Source organism: Telmatherina bonti (assembly GCF_933228915.1).
Source record: "Telmatherina bonti genome assembly, chromosome: 15".
Taxonomy (NCBI): domain Eukaryota; kingdom Metazoa; phylum Chordata; class Actinopteri; order Atheriniformes; family Telmatherinidae; genus Telmatherina; species Telmatherina bonti.
The window spans coordinates 24,123,986-24,144,475 of record NC_136613.1 but is presented as its reverse complement, the minus strand read 5'-3'; the positions used below and the strand labels follow the sequence as shown (position 1 = coordinate 24,144,475).

At 40.1% G+C, this 20,490-nt stretch overlaps 1 protein-coding gene across 2 annotated transcripts in view; it reads left to right on the top strand.

Annotated features, from left to right (window-relative positions):
• The first annotated feature begins 9,317 nt into the window (after nt 1-9,317).
• LOC306766407 (E3 ubiquitin-protein ligase SH3RF3-like) overlaps nt 9,318-20,490 on the top strand; it is a 102,273-nt gene continuing 91,100 nt past the window's right edge. The window contains exon 1 of one of the 2 annotated variants that reach the window (XM_079254160.1): nt 9,318-9,814. In XM_079254160.1, coding sequence (XP_079110286.1) covers nt 9,398-9,814 — 417 coding nt within the window. In that variant the 5' untranslated portion in view covers nt 9,318-9,397. Of the gene's footprint in view, nt 9,815-18,866; nt 18,992-20,490 lie in introns of those variants that run through there. The other variant, XM_079254161.1, reaches the window with a different exon arrangement.

Sequence of the window (20,490 nt, the reverse complement as noted above, 5' to 3'; positions counted from 1 at the left end):
TTCAGCCTTGTCACAAAGTTAGTGAGGCCAAAACTATAAAGCAAGCGATGTGAAAATTAGTGTACCACCTTGGGCTAAAAACTTTGCACCAACACACAAAGTACCCTTCACATACTTCAGAATTATTCGAGGATGCTCACTTCACATTCACTTCTCATAAATGATAATGTAAATTAAAACACAATAATTTAAGGAATTCACAACATTCCTTTCTCCATCTTTTAAATGCACAGAAACCAGTCAGAATTCAACCACCAGATGTTAAATTATGTTAAAAAAAAAACAAAAAAAAAAACTAGTTTAAATGTTTTTGATACTTTCAGATACTAATGTATTTTGACCCACTGTAATCATTTGACTGGAATTGGATTTTGTGTTTAAACAGCATTTCTCCCATAAGTCATGCCCCCTCAAAATAAAGGTTATAAGAATCCATGCTTTTTTTTTCTGTGAGGTAATATAGGATAGCACATGTTTGTCTGGCATTTAAAAAAAAAAAAAAAAAAAAAAAAAAAAAGGTGTTGCTCAGGAATTCCCCCCCCCAAGTCTTGCAGCAATCTGTCCTTGCATTCTTGAGAGCACAGCTCTTACCTGGGAGATTTATCAAACACTGGTTTGGTTTTTCCGGCTACTCTGCGGGATCAGCTGACGGTCGATCAGTCCTTGCGATCGGTGATCAATCTTTAGCGAGGCGTTAGGTGGGCATCGCCAACAGACTGGCTGTCTGAAGAGGTTTTACTGAGCTCAGCCTGACTTGTGTCCCAGCCTCCACTTTGGTGCATGTCGGTGTGTTTTCAGGCTCCTCCTTAATGAGAAAAAAAGTAAGTTTGTGGCTTTCTCCGCCCTGAAAAAGAACCGATTAAAGTATCTCAGGTGGGCTGACTGTCATAAGGACTATTAACAAGCTGCAGACTGCGACTCGTTTGCGCCATCTGGTGTTCATAGACGTGTAGTGGCGAAGATGACGATGAACGAGATTGTCATCTACAAAACAATAACAAATAAATATAAATAATAGTAAATGCTCATTTTAAAAGTAGCTAATTAATATTTAGACCATATAATACTTACAAATCATTTAAGATATTATGTTTTTTGGGTTTTAAATACTTATCATGGAAGTAAAGCTATCTTGAGAAATTGACACAAGACTGGGAAATTGTTTTGCTACAGCAGCATATCAAATTTAGAAAAAGAATGAAAATAAAATAAAAATAATTCTACATCTAATAAGCACTTAACAAATATTAAGTTCAAAAATAGAAAAGAAAAAGGAAAAAATGCCATGTACATATAACTACAAATTAAAAATAGATATGCAGGTGAGCAAAGGAAAAGGGGAGATATCGAAAATACGGGGTTCAAAATGTGAGCATAAGGTGAAGTGGGGTTAACCAGTAATGAATCCGGAGTCTCTTTCTGGCACAGAAGAAAGGCTGTAAAGTGCTTTTGCCTGAGGGAGGAACCATCTCAGGTAACGGTATTTGTGACAGCAGAGCTGGATGAGTCTCTAGGAGGAGATCCTGTCTGTCCATTATGTGGTGGAGAGAATGGTTGGTTCTCGAGGATAGATAGCAGGTTGTCCACAGGCCTCCTCTCCACCACAGCCTCAAACCTGTCTGGAACCAATCACACATCCAGCTTTCCCTTACCACTTTGTTAAATTCGCTCTTGACGCTGGCCCCCAAATAATTTTATTTGACTTGATTTTAAGATTTTTTTTAATAAAACAAGTCAGAACGAATCCTGTCAATGAAACAAGAATTAAAGACTGAAATCAATTATTCTTTAGGCAGCTTCAATTTTTCAAAATGATTCTATTTTATTTATCAGGGACCATGTACAGTTTCACAAATGCTTCCATTTGATGCATTGTACCAGAGTTAGCCCCGGGCTAAGCTACTCCTGCAATCCCCTGGCAGGGCAAAACGTCAATGTCAGCACCATAAGAAAAAGACTAAAAGTTCCAATTTAAAGTAATATGCCACACTGTTGCAGTTCCAGGGACTTAGATTTAGTGAAACATCCATCCATCCATTGACAGGGCTGCTGGAGGAAGCCCTGTGGCTATCAGGCGGTAGGCAGAGTATACCTTGGACAGGTTGCCAGTTTCTCAACAGGCCAACACAAAAAGAAATACTCATCCACACATTTACACTCATACAACTGGAAAAATTAAGACACCAATTAACCAAAACTTGCTTGTTTTTGGACTGTGGGAGGAAACCAGAGTAGCCAAAGGGAACTCATGCGTGCACGGAGAGAACGCGCCAGCTTCACACTAAAGGCCCAGAAACCTTCTTGCTGTGAGTCAATGCCTCTAACCACCACGTCATTGTACAGGCTTTAAACAAAACCTCCAAACAAGAAGTGGAATGACTTAAATAAAAAGTGTTTGTGTTGGTTTGTTCTGGCAACACGGTTTCTAGAACATTTGACTCTCTCTAGAAGATTTAACATTTACCCTTACAACTAAACTTTGCCAACCATAATCATATCATTTCTCAGAAAATGAGTCGGCTGATGAACGGTTCGAACATTTTTTGTGCATTATGTTACTAAACATCTAGTTACACTCTGATTAGATCATTATTGAACCAGACAGTTCACAAGCCAAATCATTTGATTGAGAATTCATCTTAAACTCTTTAATTACCTGTTATTACTATTTCTTCTTCTTTTAGTAATCCTTGTCTTAACACACATAAAGCCCTTTGTGAGAATCGACACGTGTTTTTAACATTACACGGTAACCTTAAATATTCTCAGACTGCAGAAATATTGAAGTGCTTTACATGAACTCCTCTCTCATGTACACACAAACACTTACTTTCAGATGATGAGTGTGTTTGAAACAGAGGACATCAATTAGTTTGAGTGAGTCTGTGATGCAGCTGACTGGTGCCTGTGTCTGAATTGGACTAAAGCGTGGACTTTCGTCTTTCTCCTCCTCCTCCTCCTCTCTTTCCGCTGCTTCCTCTTTTCTCAGCCACAGGAAGAATAAGATAAAAGAGGGGCTTTGAAAACACTAAGAGTCCTGTAATTACTTACTCTCCTTTCTGTCTCTGTCTCTCTCTCTCTCTCTCTCTCTCTCTCTCTTCCTTTTTATCCCTTCACCCCAATTTTTTTTTTATCATTAACTCTTTTCTTGTTATTCTTACCTTCTCATTTTATACTTTCTCTGTTCCGTATTTGGCTTGTTCTTCTAATGCCATCCTCTTCTCGTTTTTTTTTCTCCTCTCCATCTTTCAGTCTTTCCTCCTCCTGTAGAGCCTCACTGATGTCGATCCAGGGCTTCCTGACTGACTGAGAGAAAGAGGGGGGGATGAGAGGAGATCGGATGATAAGACAAGATAAAGAGAGGCTGAAAAGAGGATAAGAACAAGAGTGATATGTTCTGCTGAGAGAATGATGGCACTTCTATCACACACCGGACAAAAACACCTATTAAGCAAAAACCTGTTTATATAGATGATACCACAAGAAAGCACTTCCAGCCGACTTTACTTGAAAAGTCTTGCATAATAAAAGTTGAGTTGAGTTGATACCCTGGCCAACGTTATGAGTTTTGTTATCTTGAATCAGAGTGCATTGGGTCTTTGAAGGAATGACACAGTTCTTTAGAAAAATTAACCCATGTTTGTGTTGTAATGGATCTGCTGTGCAATCTAACTGCTCTTCTGTTGCATTGCTCTGCTAAATCCATTCAAGTAATTGCCATCAGATAGCTTCACCCAGGCAGGTCGAGTTCCCGATATTACTCTATCTATCTGGCCATTTTTTCTGCCCCTGTGATTCCCACCTGGTTAGTGCCCCTGCAGTGGGACAGTTTTGTGGACCTCTCATCCCACTTTAATTAGTTCACATTTAATTTGCTCTCATTTGTTTTGGCATTATTCCACAGCCTCAATGCACAAAGCCCAGTTCTCCTCATTAGTTTCCTTGATGTGGTCCTGCCAGTGAACAACCAGTTGTTAGGCAATAATCTGCTCGGAAGTTTCCGTGATCAGCACCACATCTGGCCTTAGGTTAATATGGTAGCAAGTCCTGTGAACTTTGGTTGCTTTCCTACTTTCAGCTCTTGGTCTTCTTTTCTTCTAACAGACCATACGAGGTGGTCCTGCCAAGCGATGGTAGCTGTTCAACAGCCCTTTCTAAATAATTTTATTCAACCGACAGAAGTGGCAGTGATGGAGTGCAGAAGAAGTTTTCTCTTGTCTCACACTTCCCAGATCAACCATTTTCTGTTGTTACTCTGTGCCATGCCATAACAAATTGTGATGCTGCCAGCAGGCCAGCTCTTCCACATTACTCCAGTTCACCAGTGTCCTGCCACAGTTTCCCCTCCACTATCCTCTCCTCACATCAATTAACACCTTATAGACTCAAAGCACTTATGGTATTACTGCACACCTCCAGCATGGGTATCCATACATTTTTTTATTTATAGGTAACTGTTTTGTTTTTGCTGAAAGCTCTAAAGTGTTGAGACTTCATAGACTAAAAGGCTCTGGCCTCAAAATTAGACATTACATTTCCACTGCAGCCAGACAGGTGTCCAACTCTTGGTAGTCACCCAAGGGGATGATGTGTCTTTCTTGCTGCAGGCAAACACTCAGGAACTTCCCTCGTCTTAAATGTAACTTAAGGGTTTCTTCCTTTCTCAACATATTACCCTCACAGATGGCGATGTATTCCTAAAAACAAAACCTCATTTTACAATTCTATGGACAACATTCAAAGTTTTTTGCTAAGTCTTAAGATCATCAAAAACTGCTGCAGAGATGAGAAGTTTTGAATAATGATGAATAAAACATCTGCCACTGATCTGTTTATAACTCCATCAAGTCTAATTTAAATGCTGCAGCTCAGACTGGACAGCACGCAGTGAAGGTCTACTTTTCTAATTATCTGCTTGTTTTTATGAATGCAGGACTTATGAACTTATTTACAACTAATTAATAAAAGAAAAACCCCAAATAAGTAGATAAATAAATGAATACATTTTAATTTTGTGCCTTTGAAAGCTTGAACTGCTGGGAGTAGCCTAAATGCTGAAGAGATTATAAACACACATACAATTTTCCATTGACAGTGTAAACACATTTGAACATGGTGTAACCCTGTTTATCAGAGCCACCAGAAGAGCTGAGTCAAGCCTAATCTTATGCACAACAACATCCTCAAACCAAACAAATATTTCAGATAACTGGCAGGTATTTAGTCTTTTTAGTTCAGCAGCCATTTCCTTACACAATTTCAGATCAGAACACAGACATTACACAAGTGAACCTTCCTCCCACAGACTCCATGACCTTGTTATTACCTCTGCAAGTCTCCGCCACACATATACGCCTGTGGAAACGCACGCACACACACATGCATACACTGCTTCTAACTACCCTTCAATGTGGAAGCAAAGAACCAGTTGCCATAGAAACTGTCGTGTCAGCTAACCTACTTTTGCATGAACAAAAGACATTGGCTGATGAAAGAGAGGGAGAGGTGCATAGTATAGCTACCTGGAGATGAAACATCAGCCCTCTCTTCATATGAACACACACATATAACATAGTCATGATTAGTTCAGGCTGGCTGAGCTTAAGATGATACAAGATGATGAAACATTTTATGAACAGTTTGCATAAATTGGATAAAGCAGAATAAAGCATTGAAGAAAAACACAAGAGAGGATTTGAAAATGAATAAAGCTGCAGAGACAGGACAAGTCACTTCTGGTTGATCAAAGATCACATTAATTCCTGAAATTACCCCACACTTCTAAAAAAACAATGGTTTCGCTCCAGTACACATTGGAGCAAAATTTGTAGCAAAACTCTAAAAAGTCATGAGACTGTAAGCTGTGAGAAATCTGGTTGCCACTCAGTGATGCTTTAGCCTTAAACGGGCAAATAAACACATATTGCAAATTTTTTTTTGCTTAAGTCAGCACATATGGTTCTCAGACACAGATTTAAATGTAATAATGCCGCGTTACTGCACAGATGTGATCTGAACTGAATCGAGACTGAACATCATCTAAAGCATACGGAGCATGTGTTTGCATTAATACAATCTCTTAATCTAATTTCAGTCTTATTGATATTTGAAAGAGCCCTAGAAGCCATGTGCCACTAAAACGTCACTAAAACTTTGTCTGGTATTGACAGTGCAGCATCCCACAGGAAGTCCTGGCTATCCTGCTTAAATGGATTGAGGGGATTTTCATACAGTAATCATTTTTGTTCACTTCTCTCCATAGTTCCGCTTTAATTCTAAATCACTGGCTGTGGAGAATTGTGTTAAGCAGATAAAACAAGTTGGGCGTAAGACTCAAGTGGGTCTGATAGAGAGTAAAAGACAGAGAGACATGCACAATGAATGTGCGCTTATTGCCAGTACTTGTGGGCCACTGCACCAGTGAGGCTCTCAAAATCAGGGCTTGACTACAACAACAACCCGTGTGGGGCTTTTTTTAGCAGCTGGATTGTGGTGGCATTGCAATGTTCTGCAGCCATCAGGAGAACATTCAAGCTCTCCCACCACCAATAAAAAACACCTCACGCTGATTTGTCTTCACTTTTGTTTTTCACTCCAATTATAAGAAAAAGCTTCAATTGTTTTCTCTAGATCCGTGCTTTGATTGTGGCCTTTTGTTTTCTGTACTGTGATTTGTGCAGCACATGCCACTGAGTACAACCACTTAAAAATATTAATGAAATTGTGCTTTTTTTCTCAATTCTGCCTCATTACTGTGTTATGAATGTTTTAATTATGCCTCATCTTCACCGAAGCTTTCATTCAGTGTTCTCACATAAACATGTGTACACAAAATATGTGTATGTATGATAATAGCATGAGTCAGTCAGCTTAAATTAACAAAACATACCTATCGACTTCAAAAAAATGATTATTTACAGTTTAAGTACATAATTAACACGTAGACACACTCTTTTTCAATCTCACTATTCCTCTGTAGTCCGTCCCATGCTTGTCATCGTGGGTGGTAAACAGTGGGCCCACCCCTAAACCAGGAAGGCGTCACTTCAGTCACACACACACACACACTTGCCTGATTCCCTCCCTGCCCCTCCTGAATGTGCAGAGCAGGTCTTAACAGGTGGATGAGCCAAACAAAGCTACAGTCATGGCTGAAAAACAACACACACACACACACACACACACACACACACACACACACACACACAGTCACGTTCCAAACACTTTAGAGGACATTACATCAACTCACTGTCACTCAAACCATTTGCCAACAAGACTTGTCTAATCTGAACTCAGCAGCCCCAAACCTTTACTGTAAAATGTAATACTTTAACTTATGTGGTTTTACTGTGTGCCTCTTTATAAAGATTTATATCCCCACAACAAAGCTGATACAAGCACATACATGTAGACAGGCTCATTTCTCCATCCTTTATCCATGTTGTGTCTAACAGATGGCAAACAACAGCAAACATCTTCACTGTGCAGGTTTAATTCTTATATTCCGTAAAAAAAAAAAAAAAAAAAAAAAATCACCTCTGAGTTGAAAATGGATGCACATATGATCTGCAGAGCTGTTTTATATTAAATGACATATTCAACTTTTTACCAGTTCAGGATAATATATTGAGGGCATATTAGCCCTTTCATTCATACAGAACATCTTTAACTCTGGATGCTGGTGGGTTTCCTCCCCTCACTGCTCATCCCAGGTTCTTCCATTTCAATGAGATAGGCCACCTGCTCATTCCACAAAGTAAATAAAAGACATCTTTATCCCTCCTTTAAAAGTACCCCTTGTGTGCTCTGGGTCACTACCATGCTGCAAAACTTCTTTTGCTTGAGATTCAATTCACTGACACGTGTCCTGACATATTCTCATTGAACTCAAACATTGAATTTGATGTTCCTATAGTGACAGCCATCTTAGCCAAGACAAAGCAGGTCCATATACCTACCACTGCTATTTATGGACAGAATAAGGGTATTTTGTCCTCCCAACCCAGACATAGTATTATCCTGATAGCTGACTTATTAACGTTTACATAGGCCCTAGCAGGAGAGGATTTTAGTTGCTTAGAAGTTACCCTCATATCACTGTGCATTCTGCTCTTGGATTGATCTGTTAATCTACTGCCAATAGTTAATGTAATTATTGAGATGAAATTATAATTACTCTATTTGTACACACTCTGTATCATCATTAATCAATGGAGTTCAAACTCTTAGACTGTCTGATGACCTTTTCAAGTTTCAAGTTTAAAGGGCACGAGGAAGACACCAACTCACACCTTAAATGTAATGATTTCTTATTCGAATCATTAAAAAGTTCACAAAACCTTAAGGTCTAAATCGATATTGTATGTACTGTTGACCAAAACATCAATTTCAAAAAGTAAATTAAGTTTAAGTAAAAACTCAGGGTTTAGTCAAATGTTATTTTCCTGTTCTAATGCACTTGATTCAACTTTATAATTCTACATAATTTCGTTTAATCGGAACATTCCAATAGAATGCCTTGTGGTAAAAAAAATAATCGGTGTTATGTTTTGTTTAACTTTATTCATTGTGCCCACTAGGTGTCGCCACAAACCACATTTTCCGCAAAACATCAGCTGGACATGGTTACTAAGATAATCAGACGGATGTCTGCCTCTGTCACGCACATGAAAGACAGCATATAAATTGACACTAAATCCTTTTCATGGTACCTTTTTATGCTCACAGCTTGCTTAAAATGAATGGAAACTCAACTAAAAAGAATGCAAACAATAGTTAAATCAACTTCTCTCCACTTTCGGATTAATGTTAAATGGAGACGAGAAGTCTAAAGACTTGGAGCAGCTTGCTGTAGCGAGCAGGTGAGGTGACAAGAAGCCGTGCATGACAGGTGTGAAACAGACTCGGGTTTTTTTTTAAGTCAGTGTGCAGGTGTGAAAACTGCTTGGTGTAAATTAATGAAAGGTCTGGTTCGCTCCTGTGTGGTTGCATGGTTCTCTCTCTTTCTCTCTCTCTCTCTCTCGTGCTTGAGAGCGCGCTGCAATGGTGATCTGCGCGCGGAAGATGATGATGAGAGCGTGACCTCACCGCTCTCTGCACAGCTGCTGGAGAGGAGAGGAGAGGAGGAGGGGGGGGGGGACATACGGAGAGCCAAGCGAGAAACAGAAACACGTTTAGGGAGACACGCTGAGCGGTCCACACCAGCGGGAAACAGTCACAACACAGAGGTAATTGCTTCGCACGAGCGGGCACACCGTCGTGGGGGGCTTCTGTGGGCTCCCCCCCCCCTTTTTTTTTTTTTTGCCCGGTTTGCCTCCCAGAATGTTCTGTGTCCCCGGTGTGTTTCCACGGTACAAGAAAAAGTCGCTGCGGCGTCTCCACGGACACTGAAGTCCAGATGCTCACCCTCTCTGCCGACATGGACGACTCTTCGTCGCTGTTGGATCTACTGGAGTGCTCGGTGTGCCTGGAGCGCCTGGACACCACGGCCAAGGTGCTGCCGTGCCAGCACACCTTCTGCCGCCGCTGCCTGGAGAACATTGTGAGCTCTCGGAACGAGCTCCGCTGCCCAGAGTGCCGCATCCTCGTGGACTGCGGGGTGGACGACCTGCCGGCCAACATCCTCCTGGTTCGCCTCCTGGACGGTATCAAGCAGCGGCCGCAGCGAGGCAGCGGAGGTGGAGGTGTGGGAGCCGGCGGCAGGCAGTCCCTAGCTGGGGGTTCTCTGCAGGGGTACGCAGCCGGGATATCCGCTTCCCTTCCGGGCACTGCGACCAGAGAGCTACCCGTTTCCACCAGGAGCTCCCCGGTTAAGGTTGGTTACTTTCGCTTCCTCCACATGCTTCAGTGTATCTGTGGTGTTTTTAACCCCCATACACTCTTTGAAATACGACATATTCTGGATGCTTAGATCGTTCTCAAGTCTGCAATTCATAAAACATAACTTTATGATTGCTTCCCACTGGACTCTGCAGCTCAAGAGGCTTTGGAGGAGCAGCAGACAGATTCCTCTCTGCAAGGATGTTTACATTGCTCATCCAGCTGCTGCAGTATAGGCAATGTTCTACACATTTACACGGACAGCAGTTGTATTGTGATCTATTTATCAAGAGGATTGAAGAGAAATGCAGCCCTTTCTTTAACAAACATCCATTGGTGAAAGAAAAAATGAAGTGAAAGGAAAAGTCGAAATGCTTTTCAGTTGTTCTCCCATGCAGATGATCTGGACATCCCATTGGCTCGTTTAGAATGTTTCTTGGCTGCACTGAATGTAAGAATAAGGGTTTAATTTGATATTATAGTATAGATGTACCATTTAGGCAACACAATAAGAACAGTAACGTGCTGTGAAGACATAGTGTAAGCGGCAGGGCTCCTCTTGTTTAAGTCCAGTTGCTCTGCAGGCTGCAGCAGTGTGAGGTTTCATATCCCACATTCAGTGGGAGTAGAATGGAGTCTTGTTTACTTCCTGTGCATCCAATTGTCTTGTGGCTGTGGTGTGTGAAAGAATGTGTCTGTAATGTGGCAGTGAGACAGCACAATGTGATATCATCAGCGCTTAGCTGCAAAAATGTTGATTGCTGTTTTGCCTTCAACTGGAATTAAAAACATCTGGCAATCATAACAGAGAAGATATTGTAGTTTCATAGATTTAATAGTGAGCTTGCTTATTGTGTTGTTTTTTTTTCTGAGTCCAGTTAGAGGAATTCTAATATTATTTGAGCAAATGAAGGCTTTTCTTTATAAATACACACCTCCCCTATGATGGCTCAGTACTTGTCTTATTAGTTATGCATTGACTGAGTCAGTGGAGTGTTTTGGTGTGATGAGGTACGGGAACCATGAGCAACCATTCATTCATGGTAGCGAATGGAAATCCCAACTCCGATTGACAACTCCAGCAACAAAGAAAAGAAGCACAAAATGCCAAATGAAGAGGACATGTTGGCAGACATAGGAGTGATGATTTTTAAAACAGTAGATTAGCCATTTACGTCATTCCTATGTTTTCAGCTTGCTTGTATTTGAAGTTATGCAGTCAGAAAGCCACAGTTTAACTAAATAACTGTTTACCTAATCAATTATTCCAGTATTTCTAAAAATGTTTTAAATAAAGAGCAAAGCCGCAACAGTCACGTGCATCAGAAAAAACTGTCATGTTTAAGTTGCTGCCTGTCTGTATTTGTTTTAGGGCCCTGTTGGGAGACCTCTTCACTGTGTACTTTGCTTTTATTGCTACCCATCCTCACACACAAGTATAGACACATGCTTATAACCTATCAGACCCCTCCTATAACCCCCCCATCTCAGTCTCCTGCTCCAGGCACTCGTGGGACCAAGGCTGCATGATAAAAGTGTGAATTAATCTTCTAACTGTTGGAGGGCTTTTTGTGCATGCGTATGTATGTATGCAATTGGGTACTTAACTCAGCACACATGATATAGATGACTGAGGGTTGTGGGGGGGGGGGGGGGGGGGGGGGTGATATGGAGTTTAATCTGTACTTGAGTGAAGCACACCATGCAGGTGAAACAGAATACCCTGTATCAAGTTGGAGATGAGAATGAATGTGTTGCCATGGAAAGGGAAGAAGAGGCAGGCACGCTGAGTCAGCAGCCAGCCCAGCTACCCCCACCCTCCATCCCACACTGTACTCTTTTAGTCTCTGTTGCGGACTTTGTCCTTTGGCCAGTTACAGTTTTGTCAGTTCGGATCATTTCATTCATGCAAAGTGTCTGAAATTACAAATAGTCTGAGAAGGAAATCCTTCTAAGAGTCTGTAAACAAGCAAGAGCGTCCACCCTTAAAGGTGCATTTAAACTAAGTCTGTTGGTGTATTTGATGTGCTCAGTCAGATATCAAAGTGCTGCTTTGCTTGTCTAAAGCATAGTTTTTGCTCTGACTTGAAAGTGGGAATAATTTTCTCATTTGCATCTGAAATCTTTGGCAGCTTCATTGTCCTTCAGTTGTTCTACCGTAGAAGTGACTCAACAGTTCTTCTCCCACATGGCATCAAAACAAAACAGCTTTCTTTCTCCTTGATGCTGTTGTGTTTTAACAGTGTAACAATGCGATTCGAACTGAGTGGGACTGGAAAACATTTTTGTACAAACGATTGTTTTCTGCGAATGGCAAAATATGTTCTTTAGATAAAAAAATCCAATTTTATTTTGATTGCAAACAAAACTGGGCTGTTTGACATTATATTCAATACACGGTTAAGTGAATATTTTTTATTATCAATTGCAATTTTTTATGCAATCCTCATTTGGATGATTCTCATGTGAACAGGACAGTAAATGGGAAATGTTGAAAGCAAAGGGCGTAGACATATCATATGCCGTTACCTGGGAGTCAGCCGCTGAGCAGAAAAGACAGAAACCATGCAGCTGAAAGTGTGGCTGGAAATTAAATGCACATCCAGTTGAGGTTGGGTTGCAGGAGCTGTGTTCCCCTGTGAGGCTTCTGGCTGAAATAAGAGTCAGAGAGCAGTCCCAGAAGAAGGCAATCACAGCACCTGCTAATGCAACTGAAATGAGCAGTTACTGGCTGAAGAGGATGGATGCTGTCTGGCCAGCCAAGTGACTATCTAAAGATAGACACACACACACGCACTCGCACGGGTGTCATCGGCCTACAAAGGGCTTTCCTCTGGGTTAAAATCACCAGAATGATGTAGGGTGATGTGAGAATTATGTAGCAGATGTATTTGTTGGTCATCTCCAGGAATGAGAACAACCCTCTCAAGTCAGATGCATTAAAGATTACAGCACCAATTCCAAATCATCAGTCTGTCTCAGGTTATTTTACAACTTGCATTATTGCCTCAGGCTTCGGTAGCATAACAGCACCTGATAAGGCTTAGTTCTGGATTCCAGTGGGTTTGTTTGGTTGCCTGTTAGCCAAATAACCCCAAAATTTGCCACTAGATTCATTTTTCATTTGCTTGAGTATAAAGACAGAAACTGGTGATAAAATTTAGATCTATTTAGACTTTTCTGCTTTTCAGCTTTTGCATATTGACCTTGTTCCAAGTCACTGAAATCTGATTTTAATAGATGCCTTTTCTTATAATCATTTGCATTGAACGTTTTCATGCTCATGCCACCTAAGTAGTAACATTCAACCAGTTTTCAAATTCATGTTTCTTTTTCTGTGGCCACAAGAAACCACTTCAAACGGAGATGTCGTCCTGTTTATGTCAGGGGTCTATGTGCTGTGTGCGATTTCAGGACATTAGCCTTGGACAAATGGAGCCGATACAAAGCAATACATTTATAGAAATGCTTTGCATAGTAATGATCTAATTTTCTCACCGTGCACGCTCCGTCAGAGCTTATTGTAGAATATGTTGTCACGAATGTCCATAATGTGACTAAGTATATTTCCATCTGCCGATCATGCTGGTATAAAAGTCTGTTTTATAAGGTTGAATCAAGTTAGAAAACAGGCAATTTTCTTTCTGATTGCATTTAATTCAGGAGTTTAAACGTTGTTGAACCGACACCAGCAAAGACAGGTGGCTCAAGTATGTTCTCATGGAAATGTATTGTTTTTAAGAGTGTGGGAGGCTTATAGATTAGGAAGCGCATCTTTTACACTTCAGCAACTATCCTCAATCCCTGTTTGGTATTCAGAAAGCTCATCTATTTGCCCATCTGTCAACGATAGATTTTGCCTGGGAGGACTGTGCTGTGAAGTATTAAACATTTTATGTTTTCAGCATTTGATGTGATCAAAGATCTGGTGCATTCCCCAGAATTATATTCTCATCAGATACGGGCCATGTGCCATCTGGGGTCTGACAGAAAAGATTAGTTTGTTTTTAGAGCTTTACATAGAAAGTAGAACTTCACAAATATCTCATATGGATTCAAGTAAAGATGGCAGGATAATCATCATTTCAGAGTGTAACATAAATTGATTGGCTCCTGGATTACAGGCAGATTTTTATCAAGATCTGATCACTAAACACTTCTAAAAAAAATAGTGCTGCTTGGTTTAAAATGGTTTCTTTCTGCTTGTTCAGTTGCCATCAAAGCAGTTTGTCACAAAGTTCCCATCTCCTTGATCTACTCCCATACCTGTATTTACCTGGAGTTGATATGGCAACGCCCAAGGTTACCATGACAGCATGCTGCAGCGGTGACACTACCTGCTTTCATCTTCAGAATGAGACATCGCTTTGCCCTGTCATTCTCGAGGATTAGACAGGGGCTCCAAAGCGGAAATAGTCTGCTGCCATTCCCTGTAATAATCCTTTGTATCTGTGTCTTTTGTATTACAGTAAACATGACATAACCACACACAAGACCGAACCTCAACACAAGCTTAATTCTCTGACCAAGTCTGTCCAAGTCTGCCATTTGATGAAATAAAGTTGCACCTTCCTGAAATCCCAGCAACATTTAAAATCCAGTTTCTCAAATGCAAAAATTTAAAGAAAATTAAACATAACAAAACAAAACAGCCTCCCCCCAGTTGCACAGCGACCACATTTCCTGTTTTGCAGCCACATGCACATACATACACATTGTTATACATGACCATGCATGCACATTCCTTTACTTTCATTAGTGTCACAAACAAGCCGATCCCTGCAGAAAACAACAAGCAGAAGAAAAAACAAAGGAAACAACAAGCTTCTACTCATTACTTCATATTATCCCTTCACTTCATGTGTACTGAACACACACATACAGTATGGACATGCACAGCTATACTGACAAACACAATTCATCTTCCAGAGTTTATCTCTTAAGACACATTTCTGTCTCTCTCTCTCTGTGTGTGTCTGTACAAACAGATTTGTTATTTGAGGACCCACTTGCACAAACATATCCTTGTCTTCTGTTTGTCTTAACTCATTTTTTTTCCTAAGTTCCACTCACTTTCCCATGTGAAGAGAATTTTTTTTTAATTTCACTATTACCACATAATGAGTCTCCCCCCCCCTCTAAAAACACATACACACGCACACACACACACACACGTATATACTCATTTGAACATGCACTGCCATTTAAAAACCTCTTCATCCATGAATTATTCTGTTTTCTTCTTTGCATGCACAACTTTGCAGAAGTGTTTATGCTGTATGCATTCCCACATTACGTGTTTGTTTATCAGTCTTGTGCAGTTGCATTTTTAATGGTTCTGAATCAAGCTGTGCAGCAACAAGATTGTTATAAAAGAAGAATAATGAAATCTGATTTTCAGTTGATTCAAGAAGTAGATTCTTTTAGTGATCTGCATATCTGACATAAACTTGCTGTAAAACTATGAGAACCTTGTAAGGTCAGCATCAAATTGGCTTAATGATCAACAGCTTAATTTTAGGACATAAAACAGCTTTAACTATTATGATGTGCTGTGATCACAATCTATACAGGGATGAACTTTGTTTTTTCCACATTTTGTAGTGTCTGTTTAACCATGTTGTTCTCATTACTTGTGTTCTTACTGCCCTGAATCTGTGTGAGTTCATCTTTCATGCATCGTACAGCTAACAGATATGAAGCTGGACAGAGGTGGATCAGATAAAGAATTGATTAATGGAGGCAGGATGGTAGATAAGGGCCGTTCATAGCCTTGGAGAAGGTGTAATGACTTGGTGTGTGCGTGTGTGTTCAGTCTTGGGGGTTGGTGGATAATGGGTGTTAAAGCCTAAACAAGCTTTCAAGCTTGACTGCTATTCCCACGGGTGTACCCACTTGCACAAATACACACGTACACGTTAGGTTAAGGGTTAACCCCCTTACTCCTGGACTTTTGGTTTCTATGGCAATAGAGGAGGTGAGAAGCCAGTGGATGAGCCAGTACAAATAAATAACTCATTGTTTTAATGTCCATATGCAAATGAAAATGTACTTTTTTAACTAAATGCTTAACTTGTCGACATGATTTATTATAGTCATATTAAAAAAGAAAGTTAACCCCCTGAGGTTTTACGTATCAGTATAAATAATCTGGATACTTAAGAGGCTCCAAGATTACATAACTGCAGCCTCAGATTGATAACACACTGCATGTTGCTTTATTGTTATGTGTGTAACAAAAGTGTCCAAAGTGAAGAAAACTGTGAGAAAAACAAATGTCACCTTTTTATTCATTCCATAGGAACAATGAGAGTAAGTAGCAGCCATGGGCTGCTAATCAAAATCATGTGATTAAATGATCATTAATAGAGTTTTATTTGCTGCTCTTGAGCATTCAGGTGTGTATTTCATGCAAAGAAGGGAAGGCGAGGGCATGATTCTTAGAAAAGGAATCTTTACTACCCATTAGTCGAAAAGGGATTATAAGCCATTTCCAAATAATATTTTTTACAGTGGGAAAAATGATTTACAAGAGCAAAACATTCAAGACAGCAGTGCATTGCAGGGTCGGACCACAAGATGAAAGGAGGAATTGCAAAAAATTCAAGAACAACATGTCAGTCTGCAGCCTCAGCTAGCATTCATTCTCTGCAGTCTTTAGCTACCATCAGGCAAGAGGCAGGTTGCCAGTCCATCCCAGGGTCTATACAGAGGTGAACAAGACTACCTACCATTCAGCTCCCCACCTTGTATCCATTTTTAAATGATAAATTAAGCCCACTGTGGGCACAATTTGGAGTACTCGACCAGAAACCACATTGGCATGGGTCGAATGTTCAAGCTTGACATTATAAAGCTTCTGCTGATCAGGGTCTTTCCTCCTGTGAGATCACGTTGTTATCCACTGCACCACTATGTAGCCCGTCAGTTAATTGTTAAACGTTAACGTTCATAATAACATGGCATTTTGCAAGTGTGACTTACTTGGACGTATTGACAATGGGAAACTTATTCTCTCTGAAATTAAGATGGCAGCACAGGTTAGGTTTACAGAGATTCATTTGAACTAACCACGAGACCTCGAGAACATTGTTGTTTGGACTCTAACTAAGCTCAAACTGTAGGCCAGATGCTATAATAGGTACCAACTTTACCGCCTCACACCAGTTGTGAAGCACGGTGGTGTAAACGTGATGTTTTTGGATTTCAGCCTTGGATTTCAGAGTGCCTTGTGGTCAGCGGGACAGCCATGAACTCCTCAAAATACACACTGGTAAATAAACTGAGTACTGACAACCAATCCAATCCCAAATGGTGAACACAGTACAGTAACTCATTTTTCTGTCTGTAGGAGTGGGCCATACTAACTTGCCTTGAGCAAAGGTACTCAATTATCATTACTTAAATGATGTGTTAAATTCAGTGAAAGTGGTGCACTGAAACATCCACTCCTTCAGGTATAGCTAAGTAAGTGCAGTGGATGAACAAGCTTGTTCTTGTGCTTTGTGTTGCAACAACATCATCAGTTACATGAGCTATTCCCATCCAGAACCCTGTGTGATGCTGGTGGACCTTTATGTGCTTCTCCCTGGTTGGAGAAATACTGACTCTGCTGGCATCACATTACATGGCTTCTGGCTCATAAAATTGGCAATGATAAAACCAAATCAGTTTCCTCCTGCTGCTATCCACGACTGTCAATGTGTAAAACTACCGACAGCAGTTTAAAAATGTCTTTTACAATGTCGGAAAAGTGTTATGAGTCACAGTTTTTGACTGTGTGCAGTTTTACATTGGCGTAATCACTCTCCTGACTCCTGAAGCTTGTATTGTGTGTGTAATGAGCCTGGTGATGTGTTAGAAAAAGCGGAACAGTTTCTTTTTTCTCAGGGGCAAAGAGATTTAAGGAAAACCACGGTACTTGTCAGAAAATGCAATGATTTGTGTGGGGGTTGTTTTGTGTCTGTGTGCATATTTGTACACACCTATATGTTTTATTTGTAATATTTCATTTTCTTCTCGTTTGATTGCAAAAATACCTCTTTCCCATCTTTCTCTGCTTTGGAGAGATGTCGAAATGCACCCACCACCCACTTTAGATTTGGCAGGAAAGAGACTCTTGGCTGCAGTAGATATCGATGTATGCACGCACACACACACACCCTAGACACATCTGAAGGGAATTTGGAAACATGGCAGTGAACACAGGTCTTCTTTTTCACCGACCTGCTGTTCACTCGCCTAGCTCTGGACTTCAGTTTCTGTGAGTGAATCATATGAAATAATTTCTCCACTATCTCTCTTTCTTTTTTTCTTTTTTTTCCTAAAGAAAAAAAAAGTTTTTTCATTGAAAAAAAGAAAAAGCCACCAAACTAATTCCAAATCAATTTAGATTTATCTGCAAGCTACTGAATTATTGATACTATACATTAGAGATTAATTGCATATTATATAATTAATCACAGTGTAATACAGTGATGATTTAAAATACCAGCCATATAACAGGATTAGTGTAGGGACTAGAGTTATATTAACTTCTAATTTCAATTTCTTTTCTTCACCGAGAATCAGTGGTGAGATTCTCCTCAAATGTGTGCTGCATGCATATCAGTTATGAGGGTCATATAAAAACATCTGCGGTTATTTCAGGACACACTGATCCAGTGTTCATGGCTGCCGTACAGCTATGATCAGCTTTCCGCGATGACGTGGGCTTCTGTGCTTGTGTGTTTTGTGTAAACATAAATACTATTTGTGCATGTTTGAATTGGCAAATACATGTGGATGTGTGGCTTTTTCGTGGTTTTTGGGGGAATTCCAGCAAATGAATGTGTTTATTAAGATGTGCGTAAATTATTTTGATTCATGTGTGTCAATCTCTCTGACTTTCCTAGTGCTGAACTCTATGTGCCCATGCACAGGTGTGTAGCTTGTCAAGGGAAGCAATGGGGTTGTGTGTGTGTGGGGGGAAAGTTGGAAGGATGTCATGACATCTCAGATGCATTTTGTGTAGCGCTTTTTTGGCTTTGGGTGTTCAGTGTGTGTTTGTGTGTCAGAGGGATGTGGCAGTTTTTTCCCTTCAGGATTTATTATATAAGCTGCAGAGACATGTGAGGTCAAATTTTCATTTCCCTGCGGCTGTGCTCGCAGACTGGGAACAATGGAAGCAGTGGTAAGAACGAAGTGCTCCTTGAATATTTAAAAAGAAAAAAAAAAACATTTGTTACAGTTTATTTTTTCAGTGACGAAAACATTTTTCTTGCTGTCGTTGTTGCTGCTGTTATTGTACAGTCATACATCTCATATTTTAGCATATTCTTGCTATGAAATGTCAGTGACAAAGAAACAGTTATGAGGAATTTGAAAAATGAGACATACTAACAGAGATGTTACCATGGCAACGTGCAAAGACCCCTCGCAAACAAAAATTTGTATGATTTTTCCTCTAAAAACGCAAGGTAAAGGCTGTTGTTCTGCTAAAGGCCTATGAGTTAAACTATTTTGTTTGTGGGGAAAGGAAGTAGTAAGAAAAAAAAAAAAAAGATCCCCTGTTGCTTCCTTACCAGAGCCTAAAAATGGGTCAAGGCAACCTCAGATTAACAACAAAACATGACTTCTCACACCAAATCATGTTTAGCGGTATTTAACAAAATGATTAGAGGGTGTGTGGGAAACTAAGTGCCAATTTACTAATTCAGTTGGAATTAAAAGGCCAATTAGAAAAAAGAATTGTTAGACTGATTTTCAACATGAGTGGCAACTTGTACAAATGCTCATCTTTTTCGTTTCTGAAATGAAAAAGATTATTCAAAAGTCACTCTTGCCATGAGTGGATATTCCAGCAAGTTAACCTCAAGGTCAGAACATATGATACATATGATGCACAGATTTAATCAAGAAAGCAAAAGTAGAATGTTCAATTTGTTTTATTATTTTGTCTGTATATGTTTTCTATAAAGGGGTTTTATGCGTTTTCCCTGTTTATTTGCCTGTTATGACAGTTCCACATGTAGCCAGTGGGGGGCACACTGCTCGAATCATACTGACTTGAGAAATTAACAGTCTTTTCTGGTTGTTAACGCAATCCATTCTTCCGTCTTGGATTTGTTGACAAAACAAAAAAGCTGACAGGAAGAGAAGATTATCCTCCAACTAAAAAGAAAATGCTAGCACATTTTGGGTTTCTTAGGTTTTATCTAAATAAACCACAAGACCAAACTTTTGGCTCCAATGCCTAGTGCCACATTTGTTAAAATCCCAAAACAGCATGTCATTACATACAACTCACACCAACTTTCAAATATGATAGTGGAAGTCTGATGATTTGGGTGTGTTTTACAATTAAATGACACACAGTGGTGGTTGAGATAACCATAAACTCCTTTATATTACCAAAGCATTCTTGGGTCAAATCTGAGGCCATCTGTCCAATGGCTAAAACATGCCTCAAATTAGACCACACAACTAAACAATGATTTCAAGCACAGCAGCAACAATAGAACTATAAATGATTACATGTAACAGTTGCTGTGGGCTTCTTGTCCAGACTCAGCTTGGCATTTATTTTCTGTGGGAGTCGTTAAGTTCCTAACTGTACCAGGACAAAGGAGTGTATAGAAATATGTTTCGTCAAGAAGAGCTTAGAAGTAGCTCAGAATGAGGAGATGGCTC